Below are 22874 nucleotides of genomic sequence, written 5' to 3' on the forward strand. Positions count from 1 at the left end.
GTAGTATGCCCATCTTGCTAGGAATCACACCCTTAAAGAAAACTGACTTTCCCTCCTGAAGCGGCTCCCGAGCAAGGGGCAGAGCATCATGCCTGCCTCTCTTCTCCACACTGTGAATTCTTGAGTTCCAAGCTCTATGAGTTTACATATACAGCTGCCCAGCTGTATCTGGAAACATTGTGTCTCTTCTGCTTCTAACATTGTATTTTCTTCTGCTCTGGCTCTAACACTTCTTTTTCCTGCCTCCTCTTCTGAGATGACTCTGAGTTTTGAGAGGCGATGGTATAACACAGGTGTTCCATTTAGTGCCAAGAAATCCCACTCTCTTATTTTCTGCATATTGAGCAGTTGTGGCTCTCTGTGTTAATCTCCATTTAGTGCAAGAAGCTTTTCTGATGAAGGTGGAGAGATGCACTAGTCTCTGGGTCTAGCAATAAGTCATTGGGAATCAGTTTGATACTATGCTCATTTAGCAGAGTAATTGTAGTAGGGTCTCCTCTACAGCCCATGGCTCTACACCTGTCTTGCTATAGATTCTTGGTTCCAATAATGGTGCCAGATATAGGCTTCATTGTGAGGCAGACCTTAAATCCATCAGAAGATCTTTGGTTATTCCCACAACATTGCCACTGCTGAACCAGTGGACATATGTTACCAGCCAGTCATTGTTGTAGCTCACAGGGTTCGTAGCTGGGTAAGATTAATGATGACTTTTCCTCTCTGGTAGCGCCTATCAGCACTGTGAAAGTTATCCAATAGGGAAGAAGCTTCAAGGCCAGTACTCACTTAATTCTCCATGTTCTATAACTTATTTATGATCTTCATCAATAGGGTCTTTCTGCCAAATTCTAGCCTTGACAATTATCTGTAGTATTTGGGGTTTTCTGGGCCTCATTAGCCAACAACTCCAAAAGAGAAACCCCATTCCTGGAACTGAGCTGTTGATTTGCTAGCCTGTAGTATGTCGGGAGGGTACTGTCCTGCCAACTGCCATATAGAGCAACATACATTTCTTAATGACATTCCTATGTTGGTTCACTTTCAAACATCCATAATTGCTTCAAAGAGTGTTTTACAGCTTGATTTATTCAAACAGGTCCATTCCAGGACCAGCAAATGTGGCACTTTCTTTCAACACCACACATGCTTGGTGAGGATTAGACTCAGGTTGTAGTTGGTATTTTGTGAGGTATCATTGTGTATGTAAATGTACTGGCTGGTTTTGTGTGTCAGCTTGACACAAGCTGGAGTTATCATGGAGAGAGGAGCTTCAGTTGAGGAAACGCCTCCATGAGATCCAACTGTAAGGCATTTTCTCAATTAGTGATCAAGCAGGGAGGGCCCCTTGTGGGTGGTGCCATCCCTGGGCTGGGAGTCTTGGGTTCTATAAGAAAGCAAGCTGAGCAAGCCAGGGGAAGCAAGCCAGTAAGGAACATCCCTTCATGGCCTCTGCATCAGTTCTCATTCCTGACCTGCTTGAGTTCCAGTCCTGACTTCCTTTGGTGATTAACAGCACTGTGGAAGTGTAAGCTGAATAACCCTTTCCTCCCCAACTTGCTTCTTGGTCTTGATGTTTGTGCAGGAATAGAAACCCTGACTAAGACAGTAAATAATTTGAGAGTTTTTCATAACAGATAAAACCAGTTATAGTCTCTGCTTTCATTTCACTTCCTGAATAGCTAGACTTTCTGGTCTGTGAGCCCCCTGGGTTCTCCTGTCTCAGCCTCCTCCTATGGAGGCTAGAATAGTGTTAGATTCCTTGAAACTAGAGTTACAGGTGGTTATGAACTGTAAGGGCAGGGAACCAAACTTGGATTCTCTGCAAGAATAGTAAGTGTTCTTAATTGCTGAGTCATCTCTCCGGCCCCTGTTGGTACATTCTTTGAGGCAGAGGTCTCTAAGTGTCTATGGACCAGGCAGAATAATTGACTTAATTTATTTCTGTGGATTTATCATACAATTTTGAAACCCTGGATGTCTGGACAACTAGGAAAAGGAACTGGCCACTAGGTGGTACTTGAAATCCAAAATATGGCATTTCAGTGGAAGATAATGGAAGCTGGGCTAGCCATCCAAAGGCTTCCAGTTTGAGAAGGGAGCTTTATGAGGACTATAATAGGGTTATTGGATGGAGAGTTTCAACTGGGAAAAGTATCTTTTGCTGCCTCTTGTTCTGATAATAAAAAGAGAATCGATTAAGAATATAATTTTGGCTAATTTTTAAATCTTTGATTTCTGAACTTTGAACATTCCTCTAGGACAGTGGTTTTCAACTGTTCTAACGCTGTGACCCTTCAGTGCAGCTCCTTAGGTTGTGGTGACCCCCAACCATAACATTTTTTCATTGCTACTTCATAACCATGATTTTGCTACTTATGAATTGTAATGTAAATATCTATGCTTTCTGATGTCTTAGGCAGCCCCTCTGAAAAGGTTGTTGGACCCACAAAGCCATAAACCGGAGACCTGTGAGTTGAGAAACATTGCTCTGAGACATTAAATGAATAGTTATTTGTAACTGATATTTTATTTCTAAAACAATGAGGAATCCTTCTCAGTTGGGATTTTTGTTTCTTTGTTTGTTTGCTCTTTCACAGGATCTCACTATGTAGCCCTGGCTGGCCTGGAACTCTAGAACTCACTTTGTAGACCAGGCTGGCCTCAAACTCACAGATATCTACTTTTGTCTGACTCTTGAGTGCTGGTATTGAAGATGTGTCCACTATACCTAGCAAGGGCAGGTGTTTTATTGAGTTTTTATTTAACCACATAAGTGTCTTCTCAAAATAACCTATCAACTAGAACCCAGGATATTTTGGTAGAAAAAAATATATTTATTTTTCTGAACATTTGAAAGAGCACTCAGAATCCTTTGTCAAGAAACCAAGTTTTCATCACTTGGAAACTGGCTGTAAATTAATTTAGATACACCTCTGATCTCTCTGCAACAGCCTACTCGAGGAATAGATGTATTGGGCTCAGATTTAAATTTTTGGAATGTCTTAGAGGAAATTCTCTCCAGCTTGGGCTTGGGGAGTTGGTTTAGTTAGTAAAGTGCCTGCTACATAGGCATGAGGACCTGCGTGTGAATCTCCAGAATCCATGTAAGAAGCCTGGGACCCTAGCTCAGGGGAGGTGGAGGCAGGAGTTTCCCTGGCTAGCTTTCTGGCTAGCCAGCCTAGCCAATCAGTGAGCTCCAGGTTCAGAAAAAGACCCTGTCTCAAAAAATATGCTTGTTCCCTCTCTTTCTCTCTCTCTGTCTCTCACTCTCTTTCTCTCTCTCTGTGTACAACTTAACTATCACAGAGTTTGAGTTTCTAGACTTGAAGTTATCAAGTGTGTAGAGTCTTAGTGCAGAACTTGAAGCTTGGTTCAGATCCCGTGTTCTGGTTATGGATTATACTGGATCAGTTTTTATGTGTGACAAAATACTGATCTGGTTTTGTATTGCTGTCACATGTCTTTATATTTAAGAACACAGAGTAACACAAAATTTTCCATGTTAGGTTCTGTAGATGATTTAGATTCTTAGCTCTGAAGTCCAAAATGAATCTCACTGGACTAAAAACAAAGTGTTGGGGAGGCTGTGTTCCTTCTGCAGGCTCTAACTGAAATCATTGGATTTGGGGTTTATGGGATTGAATTCTTTGACTGATGATCCCTTCATCCATCTTGAAAGTCAGCTATGTAGCACCATCAGATTTTTCTCTCTCTGATGCTGACTCTCCCATCTTCCCTGCCATGTTTAGAGGATCCTAGTACCACACTGGACCTCCAGGGTGGGGTAGGACAATCTCCTTTATGATCGTCTAATGAGCAACTTTGGTTCTATTCACAGCATTGAAGCTCTCATACAATGCAACGTTCTCAGTTTCTTAGGATTCATTGTGGACATTGTGGGGACTGTTATTTTGTCCATGGCAAATTTTATTAACATGCTGTATTAGTTAGTGAGGGTTCGCTAGAGTAACAGAACTTATAGAATGACTCTTTCTATATATTGAAAGGGGATTCATTAGAAAGACTTACAGGCTATGTATGGTCCAGCTAATCCAACAATGGCTGCCTGTGAGTGGAAGGTCCAACAATCCAGTAATTGTTCAGACTACAAGACTAGATGTCTCAGCTGGGCTAGAATGCCAAAGAAGTAGGCTCTAATGCCAGTGAAGGAATGGTCATGCTAGGAAGGTGAGAGCAAGCGGGCAAAGAGTGAGGCTTCCTTCTTCCGTGTCCTTTATATAGGCTTCCAGCAGAAAGTGTGGCCCAGGTTACAGGTGAGATTTCCAACTGCAAAAGATCTGGATTAAACGTGCGTCTTTCCACCTCAAAGATCAGCATTTAGAAGTAGATCTTCCCACTTCAAATTAAGCAAAAAATTCTTGCAGGTGTATTCAGACATTTTGGGGGCTTTAGTTAATTCCAGATACAGTCAAGTTGACAACCAAAATAGCCATCACACATGCATTTTCAACCAGTTAAAATTGTACATATAAAATAGTCATTGGTTTTTTGTTTTTGTTTTTTTGTTTGTTTGTTTGTTTGTTTGCATGTATGTACTTGTGTGTATGTGTGTGTGTGTGTATTTGGCATGTGGAGGTCAGAGGTTGGGTATCTTCCTCAGTTACCCTCCACTTTCTTGTTGGAGATAGGGTCTCTCACTAAACCTCAGGCTCATTGATTAGGTTAGCCTGGATGGCCAGGAAGCCGCAGGGATCTCCTGTCTCTGCCTTCCTGGTGCTGGGATTACAATCACGGACCCTCATGTCAGCAGGATCATCTCCTCTCTCCCATTTGCTACTGCTTGACATTTTTTTAATCCAAGGAGGAATGTTTAGTTGGAGTCACCTTGGGCTTAGATACCGGGAAGAATCAGGCACTTCACTTGCGGATTATTGGAATGACAACTGTATGTTACTCTGCCAGGCATTTACTAGTGAGTTCTGGTGAAGGAGCTCAGGCACTTGTGCTTGTAAGTACTCTGTTGACAGAGCCTGTTATGTAGTATTGAATAATTGCTAACTGAGTTTTAAAATAGTGGCTCAGATGTGCATTTCATAAATTATAATACACATTTTTAGTGACTCTTGCTTCCTCAGGTCTCTTTCTTAAAAGGAAGATTTATTTGGTTTCTTTCTTTCTTTTCTTCTTTTCTTTCTTTCTTTCTTCCTTTCTTTCTTTCTTTCTTTCTTTCTTTCTTTCTTTCTTTCTTTCTTTCTTTTTTTTTTCTCTGTGTGTAGCTTTGGCTGTCCTGGAACTCACTCTGTAGACCAGGCTGGCCTCAAACTCAGAGATCCACCTGCCTCTGCCTCCTGGGTGCTGGGATTAAAGGCACACATCACCATGCCCAGCTCAAGATTTTTTTATTTTAATTTATGTGTAGGAGTGTTTTGCTTGCATGTATGTCTGTATACCACATGCATGCCTGGTGCCCATGGAGGTAAGACTAGGACATCAGATACCCTAGAACTGGAGTTATGGATGGCTGAGAGCCATCGTGTGGGTGATGAGAATTGAACCTGGGTCCTTGCAAGATCAAGTGCTTTTAAACACTGAGTCATCTCTCTAGCCCCCATAATATACAGTTTTCAGTGTACATTAAGTCTTAGGATCATATTATAACAAGAAGAAACTGAAGTAAGTACAGCTTTAAGTCGTCCCTGGTATTTGAGCTAGCAAGACAATTTCTGGAGTAAAAGTATAAACAGAATTTCCCTTTAAAACATGTGTGTTAAAGGCAATATCATGGGCTGCAGCAATGGCTGCTCTTTCAGAGAACCCAGGTTCGATTCCTAGCACCCACACGGAAACTTCCAACTGTCTATAACTTCAGTTCCAAGGGATCTGATGCCTTTTCTTGGTCTCTATGGGTACCAGGTGTGCATGTGGTACCCAGACATAAAATAAAAAAATGATCTTTTAAAATGGGAAATTGTGGGCTGAAGTGATGGCTCAGGGGTTAAGAGTACTGACTGCTCTTCCAGAAGCCCTGAGTTCAATTCCCAGCAACTGCATGGTGGCTCACAACCATCTGTAATGGGATCTGAAGCCCTCTTCTGAAGACAGCTACAGTGTACTCATATAAATAAAATAGATACATTTTTTTAAAAAAGGAATGTTGCATTTTTTCTGTTATTTTTTTCTTTTTGATACATGTGATTTTGCAGCATGAGTTGTCAGTCCTCTGTTCTCTGCTTCTAAACAAACCAACAGAAGAGTCTTAGCTCAGCTCTCTCTCTCAGTCTCTCTGCGTAAGAATTAGTACTCCTGTTTCTTTCAGATTCATCATGTCCAACCGTTTGGAAAGATAACATCTTAAGTAGAATTCAGAGAACCTTTGTCAGAAGTGAAACACATTTAAAATCTATTTATAAGTAAGGTATTAAAAACAATTTGTAAGGCTGTGAATGCTGGTGGGAGAAAAATATGTTGACGGGTGATTAAAAAAAAAAAAACTGGCCACATCTATAAAGCAAGATCTTGTTATCTTCTCCAGCCTACTCAAGAGAAACCTGCTGCTTAGCCACAAACAACTTTGAAAATGAGGAGGTCTTGTGCTTTTTGTACCTAATTCAGATGGCAATTTGACAGCAGCTCGGGGACATGAAAGAACCAGCCAGATGGATGGACAGACTTAGGGATGGACAGACATAGGGGTTCAGTATTACTTTTAGGATGTAATCATGTCATTAGACTGAAAAAAAAATCTAGAAATACAAATGATCTCAGCACAGTCTACTTCCCTCCTCCATGATGTCAGGCGGGTGTTGAGCTGAGAACGTGGCCAACCCAGTTTGTTAATAAACATCGTTTTGTTGGATGTCTCATCTTTGGTCTTCTGTGTATTCTAATCTAGTGCTGTGTGTCATTTTGGGTTGTTTTTGTGAGTGAGAGGCAGTGAGGGGTATAGACTAGGGATGGCCCATCCAAACCAGGGAGTTTAGTCAACCAAATCTGACCCAAGTGGGCTGGCAGTCAGGCAGAGAAAGCATAACAGGGATTCACATCCTGAAAAAAAAGGGAGTAGGTGGGAGACATTGGAACACTATGTGACTGTGGATTTCAAACTTGGGGATGTAGGTGGGGTTGGACGTAGACTCCCTGTCTGTCCATGTGAGTTAAAAAACCCAAACTTGGAATGCTGGCGGTGCTCTGAGCAGTGAGAGGCACACCTCAGGGTCTCCTGCTGTCTCTGGAGGACCTGTAAACATGAAGCTGCTTCAGGTTCTCATGATTTTGCTGTTTGTGGCACTTGCAGGTAACTTGTCCAAGTGTACCGCGAAGTAGGAGACACTAGTGCTGGTAATCACGGGTGGGATGTTTAAGATTGCTGACAGCTGGCCGATACCATCAGTAGTGACCGTCCTCTTGGGTGCCTTGGAAGCGAGCTAGCAATGAGGTCAGAAGCACCCTTGGTGAAGGTACCGATCGATCGGCCCATCGTCTTGACTCATCTTTATGATGCTGAGCAGTTTGTACCTGATAACTGTGGTCATCCCCACTTCTACTCAGTCATTTTTAGCTCAGGCTACCTCAGCAACATGAGCAGCACACAGCCAAAGTCGTTCTTCATCATTAAGTAGCTAATTAGCTACTTTTGAACCTTATTTTTTTCTCCTCTGGCATGTGAGTGTCACATGTTTAGCTTAGATGCAAAGATGTGAAGCCTCACGTTGGTGGATAGAGATCTGAAATCAAGGATTCCCTTCTGCCTTGCTTGCAAGGAGCCATATTGTGTTTTCACACCCCTCAAAGCACACCTCTCTCATCTTCAAGGGTGCTGCCTCAACATAAAGTTTGGAATGGGGGGGGGAACATCTTTGTTATTCACATTTATTCAGGAGGATTAACTGGTTTTATGTAGCAAGGGAAATTAAGATGTAGACAGGGAGTTTTGGGACCGTAGTACGTACCTCTGAACAGGGGACGATGGTAGGGATCTCCAGAGGGGAAGGTAGGCAACAAATTGTGTTTGCTCACTAGGCAAGACATTGGTCTGAGTTGAAGAAGAAGGTGAGAGAGAGGGCAGTCAGGTTCTGGAGAATTTGTCTGAGGTGGGGAAAAGAAGTTTTCAGGAGCAACTGTGGTTCATGAGGTCTTGGCAAGGGTGATACCTGAAGCCTACAGTGTGAAACACAAGAGGGGTGTGTGTGTGTGTGTGTGTGTGTGTGTGTGTGTGTGTGTGTAAGAGAAAAAGAGAGTCTGTGATGTTGTGTGTGTGTATGATGTTGTATGTATGTGAGAGAGAGTTTGTAATGCTGTGGGTGTGTGAGAGTCTGTGATGCTGTGTGTTTGTGTGTGTGTGAGAGTCTGTGTGTGTCTGTGATGCTGTGTTTGTGTGTGTGTGTGTGTGTGTGTGTGTGTGTGTGAGAGAGAGAGAGAGAGAGAGAGAGAGAGAGAGAGAGAGAGAGAGAGAGAGAGAGAGAGAGAGAGAGAGAGAGAGAGAGAGAGAGAGAGAGAGAGAGAGAAAGAGAGAGAAAGTCTGTGTGTGTCTGTGGTGTTGTGTGTATGTGAGAGAGTTTGTGATGCTGTGTGTGTGTGAGAGAGAGAGAGTCTGTGTGTGTCTGTGATGCTGTGTTTGTGTGTGTGGGTGTGTGTGTGTTGTGACTATCTACCCACCTGCTCTGAGTCCAGAAGAGGATGTTGGGGGTCCTGCTCTATCATTCTCTGCCTCACTCCCTTGAGACTGGGTCTCTTACTGAACCTAGACCTAGGCTGGCAGCTAAGGCCTCACAGCCCTCTTGTTTTTACCTTGTCCCCATCCATCAGGCTGGGGCTATAGGCATGGCCATACCTGTCTTTTATGCGAGCACAGGGGATTTGAATCTCCTGAGATATCTCTCCTGACCTAGGGGATTTTCTTTTAAATTAAAAAAAAAAATGCTAAGAAGACAGCTCAGCAAGTAAGAGTATTTGCTGTGCAAGAATCAGAATCTGAGTTTGGTCCCCTGAACCCATGGAAAACATTAAGCTTCGTCTATTATTGTATATGTGTGAAGTATATTTGTGGTTGCATGTGTGTCTTGGTGTGCCAGTGGAGGTGAGAGGACAACGCTGTGGACTTCTTCCTCCTTCCACCTTCCGTGGGTTCTAGAGATTGAACACAGGCAGCCAGGCTTTCTGGGCAGCTGTTTTTTATCTGCAAGGCCATCCTGCTGTTCTTTGAAAAGCTGATTTAACTCTGAAGTATACTGATGGTAATGCATTAGTGCTCTCTGGGGGCACAAAGCTGAGGGTGTGCTGACTTCAGAGCATGAAGCAGGGTGGGCTTTGCCTGATGTAGGTAGGGCCTCTTGCAACATTACAGACAGCTGTGAACCACCATGTGGGTGCTAGGAACCAAACCTGGATCCTTTGCAAGAGCAACAAGGACTATTAGTTGCTTAGCCATCGGTCAAGACCCTTGAATGTCCTTAATTTGGGTGTTCTGAGTTTCCCTGTATCAGCATAAGGTTTCTTTTTGAGGTGGAGTTGATGCTGATGGAGGGTGGTGTCTGCTGTCCCTCCCTGTGAGTGTGAACTCAGCTGTATCCTCTGCTTTCCCTCGGAGTAACCCTACTCAATGTTGTTTCCTATGTTCAGATGGTGCACAGCCCAAAAGATGTTTTAGCAACGTAGCAGGCTACTGCAGGAAGAAATGCAAATTAATAGAGATATCTGAGATGGGATGCCTGCACGGGAAATACTGTTGTGTTAATGAGCTGGAGAACAAAAGGGCCAAAAAGCACACAGTCGTTGAGGAGGAGCCAGTCAAAGCCAAAAAGAACCCAAAAGTTCAAGACTATCTGCTCCTGCCCACTGTCACGTACTATACCATCAGTGTCTGAAGGAACCACTTGTTCACGAAGGCCGTGGTCCCCTGAAGCCCCGTGGAATCTAGTAGGCTGCTTCTGTCCTATCTTTTTCCTTCTGTGAACTTGATTCTGCACACAATAAAGTTCGACATTTTGCCTGTATCCACTCCTTGTCTCTGTGTTATAAATGTGAGTGACTAGCTGCCGAGTTGTGTTTTACCTGTGAAATAGGGGCATAGAGGTTAAATGAACACTGGAGGAGGTGGCAGCAAGTCTCTCCACATTCCAGCCAAGATGGTATTTCACAGATTTCAAGTATTTCTCTTCATATAAAAAAATTTAAAAATAACTGTAGACATTTACGTGTGTGTACTTGTATGTGCATACTTGTGTATGCCTCAGGACATGCATGTGTTGTGGTGGCATGTGTGTGGAGGTCAGGGGACAGCTTGAGGGAGTTAGTTCTCTCTTTCCACTTTTTGAGTTCCAGGGAGGGAACTTGGATCGTAAGGCTTGGCAGCAAGTACCTCATTTGTGTACCTCTCATGCTCACCCCACACTCTTCAGTGAAACTTCTTATGTCTCTAAGAAACTAAGAACACACACACAGAGACACACGCACACAGACACACACACAGAGACACACACACAGACACATACACATACACACACAAAGAGACACACACATAGCAACACACAGGCACACATACAGAGGCACACACACTTACACATAGCCACACACAGGCACACATACAGAGACACACACACTTACACACACATAGCCCTCCCCCCACACACAGAGTTTTGATGAGAAGGGATGACAGCTATGGAGAAGCTTAGGAAGCAATGCAATCTGGATTATTTTTCATGTGCATCCCATCTTCTCTTTTACTAGCAATTAGAATATCTAGTTGACACAGATTTTAGACACACACAGGCCTGTGGTGCTGAGGCAGAAGGATCTCCCGTTTGGACACAGTACTCGGTGTTTTCTGTCACTGCAAAACCTCCTGTAGTGTCCATGCACAGGGAGATCCCAGCATCTCTCATGTTGTACAGTTATCGTGCAGAAAGAACCCAGATCAACTAAGACTGAAGTGGTGCACTAGGTATGGGAAGACCGAGGAGGTCACGGGTGGTGTGTGTGTATGTGTGTGTGTGTGTGTGTGCAGGTTAGGGGATGGGGCAATCTCCAGAACAACCTGAAGAATTCCATCTAATCAGATGAGCTTAGGCTCCAGCATCCCACCCCCAACCCTGTCACTTGCATTTATTACTTCTTTTTCTTGTCTTATTGCTTTGGTTAAGATAGCAAACCCTGTATTGAGTAGGAGTGGAGATAGGCACCTGCAACGGCCTTTAGGTTTTAGGAGTAATGCTCTCACTCCCTACCCCATAATGTTGGTTATAGAATTGTTAAATATAGCCTTTATTGTGCTGAAGTTTGTCCTTTCTATTGCTAGTTTCTTCAGGACTTTTTACCACAGCAGCAAAGGCAATTTGCTGCTTAAGTTCAAGCATGGTATGAGGAAGGGTGAGATGCAAGGCAAGAAGAGAGGAGGCTGTGTTAGTCCTTAGCTTAGAGTTGCTACCTACAGTCGAAGTGATCCCAGGCCTAAGGTATTTTTTGAGGCAGTGATCCACTTAATTACTAAGAAGCAAGCACATCAAGTGCCCCCAAGAGCCTTATAAGAGCACCTGGCTGTTCAAAGAGAGCCCATGATCCTCACCTCTCACACTCTTCTGCATGGTAATGCATTGCCTGTCCAAGTAAAACATGGTTTATCACCACACGTACCCACGCAGGACAGCCATGGTCCAACAGGCAGGGCTCTCAGGAAAGTTCTTGTTAACCCTCATCCAGGAATGAGCGACTTGCTGTCACTGAGTCCCTGCAGTCTACTTAATACACCACTCCTGTAACTCTCAAAGTGCCTTCCGTGGGAGCAAAGAGTCTTCATGTTCAAAAAGACACATCCAGAGATGGAACATCACTGGCCCCTAGTCTAAAAGTGAACATCTGATGTGACAGAGAACTGACCCTAGTCATGTATGATCTTCAAAACTCACATGCTTTCTTTCCCTTGTACTGCACTTCTCTCTGAAGGGGCCTGTTTCCATTGCCCACCCTGTCGTGTGAGTTTATGAGTTCTGTCCACACAGACAGCCACCAGTAGAGGAGGACATGTGTCCTACCAGTTGTGATGCATGTACTGACATGTCTTTAGAAGGCCACAGAAGTTTCTTTCCCATGGGAAGATCTACAATAAGTGAAAGTAAGATTTCAGTAACACCCACGATCCTTGTGACAATCAAGAACTGCAATTTTCTTCGTCGGGAAGACTTAATGCAGAATCCATGGGTCTGAAGAGATGGTTCAGAGGCTGAGACGACATATTGCATGTGATGACTCATCTTGGTTGTCAACCTGACTACACCTGCATCAGCGAGACCCAGACAGCTGGGCAACACCTGCATCAGTGAGAACCCAGGCAGTCAGGCACACCTGTGAGGGATTTTTCTTGACTGGGTTATTTAAGGTGGGGAGACCCATACTTAATTTCCATCATTCGAGGTTGCAGGAGCCACAGGAGATCTGGGTCACACCTTCTGGTGGCAGCCCACATAAAAGGACACGGAAGCTTTTGCTTCTTGCCTGCTTGCCCTCCCTCTCGCTTGCAAGTTCATCTCATTTGCTGCTGAGGCAGCCCTTCCTTGGGATTCCAACACAGACTAAAGAACAGCTGAGACATCCAGCCTCATGGACTGAACAAATATTAGATTCTTGAATTTCCCACCGGGAGATAACCATTGCTAGGTCCACATCAATAAATATCCCTTTGATAGATAGATTCATTCTGTCAGTTCCGTTGCTCTAGAGAATCCTGAACGATACACAGCTCATCCAGAAGACTTGAATTTGGTTCCCAGCACCTGGGTTGGATGGTTCACAACTACTTGTAACTCCAGTCCCAGGAACTCTGACTCCCTCTTCTGTCTCCCGTGGACACACATACTCACTCACACACACACACAGGCACACAATTAAAAATAAAAATAAGTTATAAAAATAACTTAAGGGTGGAATCTTTAAGGGTGGGAGAGATGGCTGAGCCATTCAAGTGCGGATTTCTCTTGCAAAAGGCCAGAGTTCAGTTCCCAGCACCCACATCAGGCAGCTCCAAGGCACCTTTTTCTGGACTCTTCTGATATCTGCACATGACCTGTGCACACATAATTTTTAAAATTAGAAAATAAATTAGTACAAATTCTAGTTAGGGGATGACAAGAAGAAAAAAAATGGTTCCCATTATTAAACAAATGTCATGAGCAGATATAGAGTAAAATAGGATGGTATAAACTTGCAGATTAATTACAGTAATGGAGCCTCAGAAGTGGCAGCGACCTACAGTGTGGCGGCTATCAGGTGCTAACAAGAATTACAAGGACCTTTCCCCAGGCAGGGACAAGTGGAAAGAGATGAAGCCTGTAGCAAACCCGTGAGTTCAAATCAATCCCAAGGGGAGGTGCACGTTAGAACTCGCGCTGCTCTGTGGGGAGGACTAGGAGGAGAACCACAGGAGCTGTGGCTGTGGTGAACACAGTGGGTGAGGGGGCGGGGCTGGAAGAGACACCAGAGTGAGATCAGTGGTTAGATTTGTGTTTCAAAAGAGCAACTCTGGCTAACATTGTAGGAGAAGGGTCCTTATGTGTGAAAGGAGTTCAGAGCAAACTGTGGGAGGCTTATTAGAGAGGATACAACGCATCTGGACCTATTAGTAACTGGACCAGGATCAAGTGAAGGAAAACGACTGTACACTAACAGCATTCACAGACTCATGGATATTGGAGATGACTACTGTGCCGACTGTTAGGCATCTACAGTAAACCTTTGGTTTCTTAGGAGGTCAGAGCATACACTAATCTTGTGTGTGTGTGTGTGTGTGTGTGTGTGTGTGTGTGTGTGTGGTCACAGTGCCTATATGGAGGCTAGAGGACACCAAGTCTGTCATTTACATCTTTTTCCTTGGAGTTAGGTTCTCTCACTGAACCCAAAGCCCAAGCAATCCTTCTGCTTCTGCTCCCCACAATGCTGGGAGCCTTACAAGCGTGCCTATGCCCCATGCTAGCTCTTTTTATGGAACCTGGGGCATGGAGCTCATGCTTCCGCAGCAAGTGCTTTTCCTGCCCCGCCCCCCCTTTTAAAGTTAGAAGTATGTTAGTATAACAAGGGTGGAACATGCTCAGTTCCATCCCGTCATCCTCAAGTAACAGAAAGATTACCAGGTGACCACACCTCCTGCCCTTTATCCAGCTGGTGCTGAGGAAGGAGCCCTACCCCCGCCCCCCACTGGGATGCTCCCGGGTGTGCACCCTGCCAGTGACACAGAGCACTTAGGAAACCCTGTTACTCAGGGTGAGTATCTGGTTCAGCCTTCAGATCACGCCAAAGTCCTTGATATCTCTTTCTACCTAAGCTGAAAGCTAAGATTCAGGATTCCCAAGGGACAGAAAATGATTAGATAACGCCACAGTCTCAGGTCCCTAATGCTTAGAAATTGTTTGTTCTTCTGTTAAGTGAGGCTATTGTACCAGGACCTGGATCAGTGTAAGAAGTCAAACATATGGAAGAACTCTTCAAAGAATTCGTCAGGTAATTCTTTAAAAAATTTTTTTTTTTTATATATATGTATGCATGTTTGGCTTGCTTTCATGTATGTGTACCACATTAGTGCCTGGTTCCCACAAAGGCCTGAGGACAGAGTCAGAGTCACTCGAAGTGGAGTGGCAGAAGCCTGGGCGCTGCCATGTGGCTGCTGGGAACTGAACACTGGCTCTCAGCAACAGCAATGCCGAACTGCCTCTCCAGGCCCTGCAGGCACTTTTTTTGTAGTTCCACTCACTTCATAAATATATAGGTGGTTCAGTCTGGAGACACGGGCCTGTCATCCCAGCGTATGGAGGACTGAGACAGAGAAATCCTATGTTTCAGACAGGTTTGGTCTACATAGTGAGATCCTATCTCAAACAAAGAAGAGATGGAAAATAAGGAGAAGCACTTCCTTAGGAGGCCTTCAATTAGCCAGTCCCTAGTGCCTTTGCCTGCTGGAGCGTACACCCTGGGCCGCTCCTGTTGCACCCTGGGACAGGAATCGTCCCTCACCAAGCTTCCTGTACATTAAAGCTTAACACTCCGGGTCAGGGACATACTGCAGGTCTGCACGTGCTGCTTACGAAGTGAGATGTGAGGCTTCTACTTCTCAGTCCCCAGCGGGGGGTGGGGTGGGGTGGGAGGTGGGGTGGGGGCTTGGAGATTAACTCCTCTTATGCTCCACCTCTCTAATTTGGATCCCCAACCTGGAACTGCCACAGCGAGGAGGAGGCAGGATTCCTTGGCAAACCTAGCTGAAAGAAGGTATCGTGGGAAAGAGATTTAGAGAGGAAACCAACACTGGCTTAGGCCTCTTTGCTTTAATCAACCAGGGATATTAGGTCAAGAGACAAGAGGCAGCAGCGTTCAGGGTGCAGGAGTGCTGCCCTGTGCGGTGCCGCCCTGTGCGGGAGTGCCGCCCTGTGCGGGAGTGCTGCCTGCAGCAGTAGCTGGGGACTTTGCATCCCCGCCTGCTGCATCTTGGTTTCCTCCTGAAGAGCTCCCACATTGACCAGAAATTTTGAAGTCCAGAATACAGCACAGTTTTCCTGTGGGACATTTGCCCGTTGCAGGTTCCGTTTGCTGCTCTCCTCTTCGGCAGGTCTTCCTGCAGTTGCCCAATGTGTTTGCACACTTTCTCACATACCAGTTACCTGGAGGGAGGAAAGGAAGCCATCAAGCAGGGTACTGAGCAGACATAGATAAAACCATGCTCAAGCATGGCTCAGTGGCTAGTGCCTTTAAGCCCAGTCCTCAGAGGCAAAGGCAGAGACAGACAGAGCTCTGTGAGTTCCAGACTAGTCTGGACTACGGAAGTTCCAGGACAGCACAGACTGTATAGAGAGAGACCCTGTCTCAAAAAATCAGGAACAACAGCGTCTGCCTTCTGAGCACAGTTTCTCCTAGGCGCTTGTCAATTGCTGTTCTATGTTTCTTAATCATGTAAACTTTCTCTGAAGGGTAAAATAGATTTTTTATGTGCACATATACAGAAGGACCTGTCATTCCTAGGGGTAAAATTCTGCACGCACTCACAGCGCTCATTTTCCAGTATTTTAAATAGGAAAATATATGAAATTATATATATATGTATATATACATATACATATATCTATATCTATCTATCTATCTATATGAAAAAACTCTGAAACCTACTTCCCAAAATGTAACAAAAACATAAATAAATACCCAAAGAGAAGCGATGGTACATTTTAAAAGGGGATACACAAATCACTATGGGCATCTCTCTCACTGTTGCCAAAACACACATCTTGCTGATGATGGGTGAGATTTTTCAAAGTCTTTCCACATTTCGGAGGTCCTACAAATGATAGAATCTGTCTCTAGACTTTACATATTGCCTTGTTAGAAGCAGACACTTGGGGCTAGAGAGATGGCTCAGCGCTTAAGAGCACTGACTGTTCTTCCAAAGGTTCTGAGTTCCAATCCCAGCCACCACATGGTGGCTCACAACCATCTGTTAATGAGATCTGACTCCCTCTGTCTGAAGACAGCTACAGTGTACTTACATATAATAAATAAATAAATCTTTAAAAAAAAATAGAAGCAGACACTTAGGATCTGGAGAGATGGCTAACCAGGGTTCCCATAACCACATGGCAGGTCACAGCTGTCTAACTCCATCCAGTTCCAGGGAATCTAACACCCACCTTCTGGCCACTATGGGTACTGCACCCTGGTAGTCCAGATGCATACAAGCAAACACTCAAACATAAAATAGAAAATAAATCGTCTAAAGTGCATAAACATTTCTTGCATATTTATAGACTGAATTTTATACCTATCTCTTTCTGTATATATCTCTATGTGTATTGAGTTGTAAGTGCATTCTATAATTTTTGTTATTGTTGTTTTGAGACATTTCACTATGTAGCTCAGGCTAGCCTGCCTCAGTCTCCTGAGTACTGAGATTATAGGAGTGACCCTCTCAACTGGTGGTGAGGAATCTGTTTATTAGGGAGACTCCTCTCAGGGATACCTGTGTGTATGTCCACATCATGTATAACTGTGGACTACCACACCATGTGTTGAAATGTATAAAGATTGGAAAGAGATTCTCAGGCTAGTCCCTATTTCCCTTTTTGTACCTTAACTCTTTCCTGAGGTCAATATCAAGAACTTGGCAATAAGTTTGGAATAAGACAATAAAAAGAAGGCAAAGTTTAGGAACCTTAAGATCAGAGAATGGAGCAGCAAAGCAGCCAGCAAATGAAGAAAAATAGCCAGAGATTGAGACAAGAGGTCCCATGGATGGATGTGTGTGGTAGACAGTCAGTGGCTGGAGCAGCTCCCTGCTCTATTGAACCAATCACTGTCCATAGATCTTATCAGCTGCCCAGCTTCCTCTGAGGACTAGAGGAATGTCCTGCAAAATGAAAATTTTGTCTCTTAAGTCTTAGAGGCAACAAACATTTTGTAAGATATTTAAATAATATAGATAGAAAATGTCTTATAACACTTGTAGGAAACCTGAAGCAGGAAGGTTAACCATGCGAATCTCACAATCTGTTACCGTTAGCAACAGACATGCCAGGTGATGTCAGAGAGAGGACCCCGTGGAGAGCAATAGAACTCCCACTCTGAGCCTAGAGGATCGGGGAAGCTCCCAGTGACACACACACCAGACTGTGTGGTGTGATTTACAATGCTCTACACACACTACCAACCACCATCATAGCGCAAGAAGAGGCTCTCCAAGTGGATATCTATAAAACATGACAGACTAATAATGTAAGAAAATGACATAGGAAAATTAAAAATACAAACATGCCGATTGATGTGGAGAAAACATCAGCCTTGGGCTGATAGATAGTACTTCTGAAACTCATAGAGATAGAGAGATCCCTAAATCCAGGTCTCCCCCTCTTCTGTGACTCTTTACCATATGTTGTTCTCTTCTGCACATGCAGTCCCTACAGCTGGGTCTACTTACATACATCATCTGGTTCTTTGCATTTTTTTTTTTCAGAGAAAACTCTATGCTGTTGTCTACTGGTTGAACAGTCTACCATTCTGGTGATAATCTGGGAATCCAGAAAGCCAAATTATTCTGTACAGTTACTACACACTAATCAAGAACAAAGGATAGGAAGCAGGTTACAGATGTGTATCAGCTGGTCATAATGTTTAGAATTGTTAGTAGAGATAAAGGGTTGCCAAGTTTCTTTATTTCTAAAACACTTGTTGGTTTTTGTTCAGGTTTTGCGGCTATAAACTATAGAGTCACAGACAGGCAGACTGTATGCAGTTATTCAGTAGGAGAACTATTCTTCAGAACAACGTGCTGTGTGCATTAATACAGTGAGAAGAGGATTTTGAGTGTTCCCACTACAAAGGATATGAATGTCTATGGTGAATCTAACTACTCTTTATTCTATCCATTTCATCATGAATTGGATACAAACATGTTATACTCTACAAAATATGTATAGTTGCATGCCAGTCAAGAGTGAAGAAAGGCTGCAGGTGTAGCCCAGGGCCAGAAGCCTAACAAGTGTGATCCCCAGCTTTGTAAAAATGAAATAAAATAAAAGCCACGGTGGTGCCACGTGCCTCAAAGCTCAGCAACCCAGGAAGCAGAGGTAGGCAGATGGTGAGCTTGAGGCTAGATTAGGTCACAGAATGGGCCTTGTCTCAGAATACATAAGTTAATTAATGAAGTGAAACACAACTGGCAGTGTGGTGGTGTGCACCTGTCACCCCAGAATTTCAGAAGTAGAGGCAGGAAGATCACAAGCTCAAGATTTGCCTGGTCTGCAGAGCAGGAGCCTGACTCAAAACCAACCAACCAACCTGAAGAAAGGAGAGTGCCTGTGTAGACAGAGCTGTCCTGTACAGTCTCCTAGAGGTTCCCCATACCCACACATCAGGTATGTCTCCCCTCATCTACCATTCCAGTTCTATAAGGAGGAACCAGGGCTACAACACCGGAGAGGCACAGGGATGGAATATCACTGAGACATCCTCATGGCCCTCAAAGTGAAGTCAATAGGACTGGCCCAAGTGATAGGACAGGGGGACTCTAGATGCCACAGCTCCTCTGCTTCTGTTGGGAATCATCCTAGTTTCCATTCCCTTCCCCAAGCTCTGATTACAGAGAAGACTACACTTGGAGAGCCTTGAAGAAGCTCAGCTCCCTCCCAGTCCTCACTCCACAGCTCACTTGACATCGGGGACTCATGTAGAAAATCCTGTTCTAGGCTGACTAATGTTTCTTTCTCCCCAAGAGTTTGCATTTACCTGTGACCAAATGGGCCAGGAATATAATGATCACAAGAGCAGACAATAGGGACTTCATGGCTCCTGTCAGTAAGCGGTAGGTTCTATGGAGTCCAAGACTCTCAGGCAGTATGTCTCTGAATGCAGATCTTTACTGTCACCTTAGGAGGAGCCTGGACTCAGCCAGTAGAACAGAAGAAGAAAGGCTACCGTGTCAACCATGATCTCAGTCTATTGGCCAGCAGCTCTGATTGAGAAAGCACCACCCAGATGCCTGCACTAGCCATGCCTTTGGGGAAGTAGGAAGGCTCGGAGGTGTGAGCTCTGTTAAAGCACAGGATGACTTACAGGGAAGAGTTGTAGGAAGCGTTTCTATGACTTTCTCATGGCTGGCGAGTTACAACCGAGGTTTTCACAGTCCCCTGTGTTAGCAGAGGGCTCAGCTCACTACAGTGTACACACTGTCCATGTTTCAGTGTACACACTGTCCATGTGTCCGTCTGTTCTCCTGAAGCACTGTGTCTGCTGGATCTTTACACATATTGTGCTTTTCTGCATATAAATTCTGTGTGTTGCCATATGTATCTATATATGCATGTGATTCTTTTCTTTACCACATTTTTTTTCACAGAGAAGAATCAAAGCTACTGTCTATTAATTGAGCAAGTGACCACTTTGTTGATAATCTGGGAACTTAGTCTTTTCAAAATTAAAGTTTATTTAAAATGGTTATGGTTATGTTTATTTAATGCTTAATATGTGTGTATGTGTGTGTGTGTGCATGTGTATGTGAGCTTGAGTATATGTATGTGCACCACATGATTGCAGGAGCTTGTTGCAGAAGTCAGAAGAAGGTGTCAAAGGAGCCAACATGTGTGTTTTCTGGGACCCAAACCCAGATCTTCTGCAATAGCAGTAAGGATTTTTAACTGCTGAACCATCTCTCCCACTTTATTATAATCATCATTGCATGTATGCAATGCATGTATGTATAATATGCTGTGGGTACCATGACTCATGGGAGGAAGTCAGAGCACAAGTTTTGGGGAGTTATTTCTCTCATTTGACCATTGGATCTGAGGGTTCGGTTCAGGTCTTCATGTCTGTGTAGCAAGTGCTCTTACATGCTGAGCCTCTTTTTTTTCTGGTCCCAGAAAATCTCCAGCCCCTGCTGGGGAAGTGGTGGTGCACGCCTTTAATCCCAGCACTTAAGAGGCAGAGGCAGATGGATTTTTGAGTTCAAGGCCAGCTTGGTCTACAGAACGAGTTCCAGGACAGCCAGAGCTATACAGAGAAACCTTGTCTCAAAACACCCCCAATCCCCCTACACACAAAAAAACTCCAGCCCCATTAAGTATCCACATTTAACAAGGCAATATGTAAGACAAGTCTAGAGTCAGATTCTATCATTTGTAGGACCTCTGAAATGTGGAAAGATTTTGAAAATCATCAGTAGGAGCCCTGGATGTGTGTTTTGGCAATGTTGAAAGAGATGCACACACTGATTTGTGTATTCCCTTTTAAATGTGCCATTGCTTCTCTTTGGGTATTTATTTATGTTTTTGATACATTTCAGGAAACAGGTTTTAGGTTTTTTTGTATAAATAATTTTATATATTTTCCCGTTTAAAATACTGGAAAAGGAGCACCGTGAGTGCGTGCAGAATTCTACTCCTAGAAATGACAGGTCCTTTTGTTTATGTGCACATAGAAAATTTAATTTACTCTTCAAGCAAAGTTTTCATGAACGTCTTTGCTAGGGCTTCATTGCTGTGAGAGACACCACAACCACCCCACTTTTATAAAGGAAACATTTATTGGTGGCTGGCTTAGAGGTTCAGAATTCTATTCAATAATCATCATGGTGGGGAGCATGCAGGCAGGCATGGTGCTGGAGAAGGAGCTGAGAGTTCTACATCTTGATCTGCAGGCAGAAGAATGAGACTGTGTGCCACACTGGGCTTAGCTTGAGCAGAGGAGCTCTCAAAGCCCGCCCCCAAAATGACACAACAAGGCCACGGCTACTCTCTAAGGGCCAAGCGTTCAAAGACATAAATTTATGGTCATTTCTATCTAAGCCACCATATTCCACTCCCTGACCCCCGTAGGTGTGTAGCCACACCATAAAGCAGAAATGCATTCAGGCCAACTTCAAAAGTACCCATAGTCTGTAAGAGTCTCAAAATTGTTTAAAAGTTCCAAGTCCAAAGACTCTATTTTGAACTCTCTTAACTGTAATCTCCTATAAAAAAAATCAAAATTAAAAGAAAACAGATCATATACTTCCAACATATAAGGGCACAGGATATACACTACTGTTCCAAAATGTAAGGAAGGGAGAATGGTGAAGAAATATTAGACCAAGCAAGACCATCTGGACAAACTCCAAACTCTACAGCTCCATGTCTAATATCAAAATGCTTGACTGCAACAGACTTCTTCCTCTTGGGCCGGTTCCACTCCCTGTTAGCAGCTTTCCTTAGTGGATAGACCACTGCCTGGAATCTACAACATCTTGGGTTCTCAAAGGTAATCTAGGCTTCACCCTCACATCTTTACACAATGGCCTCTCTGGCCTCCACACAGGGACATCCATGACACATGCCTGGCCTCAGCAACTTTCCTTAGTCTCTGAGGGAGGTTCCGTAATGCGTTTCTTCTATCCTTGACTCTAAATCTCAGAACTTTAGCCTCAGGTAGACTCTTCAGACAAGGGCAAAAAGCAGCCACATTCTTTATTAAAAATATCACAAGAATGATCTCTAGGCAACATACTAAAATCATTCTCCTCTGCAACCTCTTGAGTCAGGCCCCCCACAGTTCAAATCCCCCTTAGAACCACTGTCCTCCATGGCTCCACTAGGATAACCCACTCAGTGCTTAAAGCATCCCACTGCTTTCCCAATACAAAATCCCAATATCCACATTCTTCCAAACCTGACCCAGGATGCAACAGGAGCCTGGATACCTCTCCAGCACACAAGGGTGCTCGTACTAACTGGGCCTGGCTAATTGAAGGCCTCCTGCAGAAGTGATTTTTTTAAAAAAATAAATAAATTAAAGATGCTATTTTCTATGTTTGAGATAGGATCTCACTATGTAGGCTGGGCCTGCCTCAAACTCGGGATTTTTCTGTCTCAGCCATCCAAACTCTGGGATTACAGGCATGTGTCAGCAGAACTACAAAAAAGCACCTGTAGGGCTTGGAGAGCTGGATTAGCCATTAACCACACAGTGTTATTGAAGGCGACCTCAGTTTAATTCCTAACACTGTATGGAAGCTCTCACCCTTCTGCAGCTCCACTTTCAGTGGCTCTGACACTTCCTTCTGAAAGATGTGGAAGCCAGGCACAAATTCAGTACACATACACAAGTGCGAGCAGATTATCCATACATATAAAAATTTTAAAAGATCACCATTAAGAGTTTTTTGAAGCCCACTTTCTAAAACTGACTCTCAGCCACCCAAATATTTAATGAAGGAGCTGAACCTAGGTTTCATCAAAGAATCAAAAACTCTATAAATTTCTTTCTATAAGTTTTCTTCTGGAAATATAAATCTCTGTAACCTTGGGTTTAGCAAGACTTTTAAAACTATGATCCAAAGGCATGTATTAGAAAGTATCTGGCTGGGCAGTGGTGGCGCATGCCTTTAATCCCAGCACTTGGGAGGCAGAGGCAGGTGGATTTCT

The 22874-nt window shown here is 43.9% G+C and overlaps 1 protein-coding gene and 1 long non-coding RNA gene across 2 annotated transcripts in view; one reads left to right on the forward strand and one right to left on the reverse strand.

Annotated features, from left to right (window-relative positions):
- Positions 1–7154: 7154 nt before the first annotated feature.
- Positions 7155–10152, forward strand: Defb128 (defensin beta 128). The gene is made up of 2 exons (XM_031373704.1): positions 7155–7255; positions 9580–10152. Exons 1-2 carry the CDS (start codon positions 7207–7209, stop codon positions 9822–9824), a joined length of 294 nt encoding a protein of 97 aa, XP_031229564.1. The 5' UTR covers positions 7155–7206; the 3' UTR covers positions 9825–10152.
- A 5341-nt stretch (positions 10153–15493) lies between these two features.
- Positions 15494–22874, reverse strand: part of LOC116092448 — a 31295-nt gene continuing 23914 nt past the window's right edge. The window contains exon 3 of the long non-coding RNA XR_004119268.1: positions 15494–15596. This is a non-coding gene — a long non-coding RNA (uncharacterized LOC116092448). The remainder of the gene's footprint in view (positions 15597–22874) is intronic.

The sequence above is a fragment of the Mastomys coucha genome, unplaced genomic scaffold, assembly GCF_008632895.1.
Source record: "Mastomys coucha isolate ucsf_1 unplaced genomic scaffold, UCSF_Mcou_1 pScaffold15, whole genome shotgun sequence".
In the NCBI taxonomy this organism is placed as follows: Eukaryota; Metazoa; Chordata; class Mammalia; order Rodentia; family Muridae; genus Mastomys; species Mastomys coucha.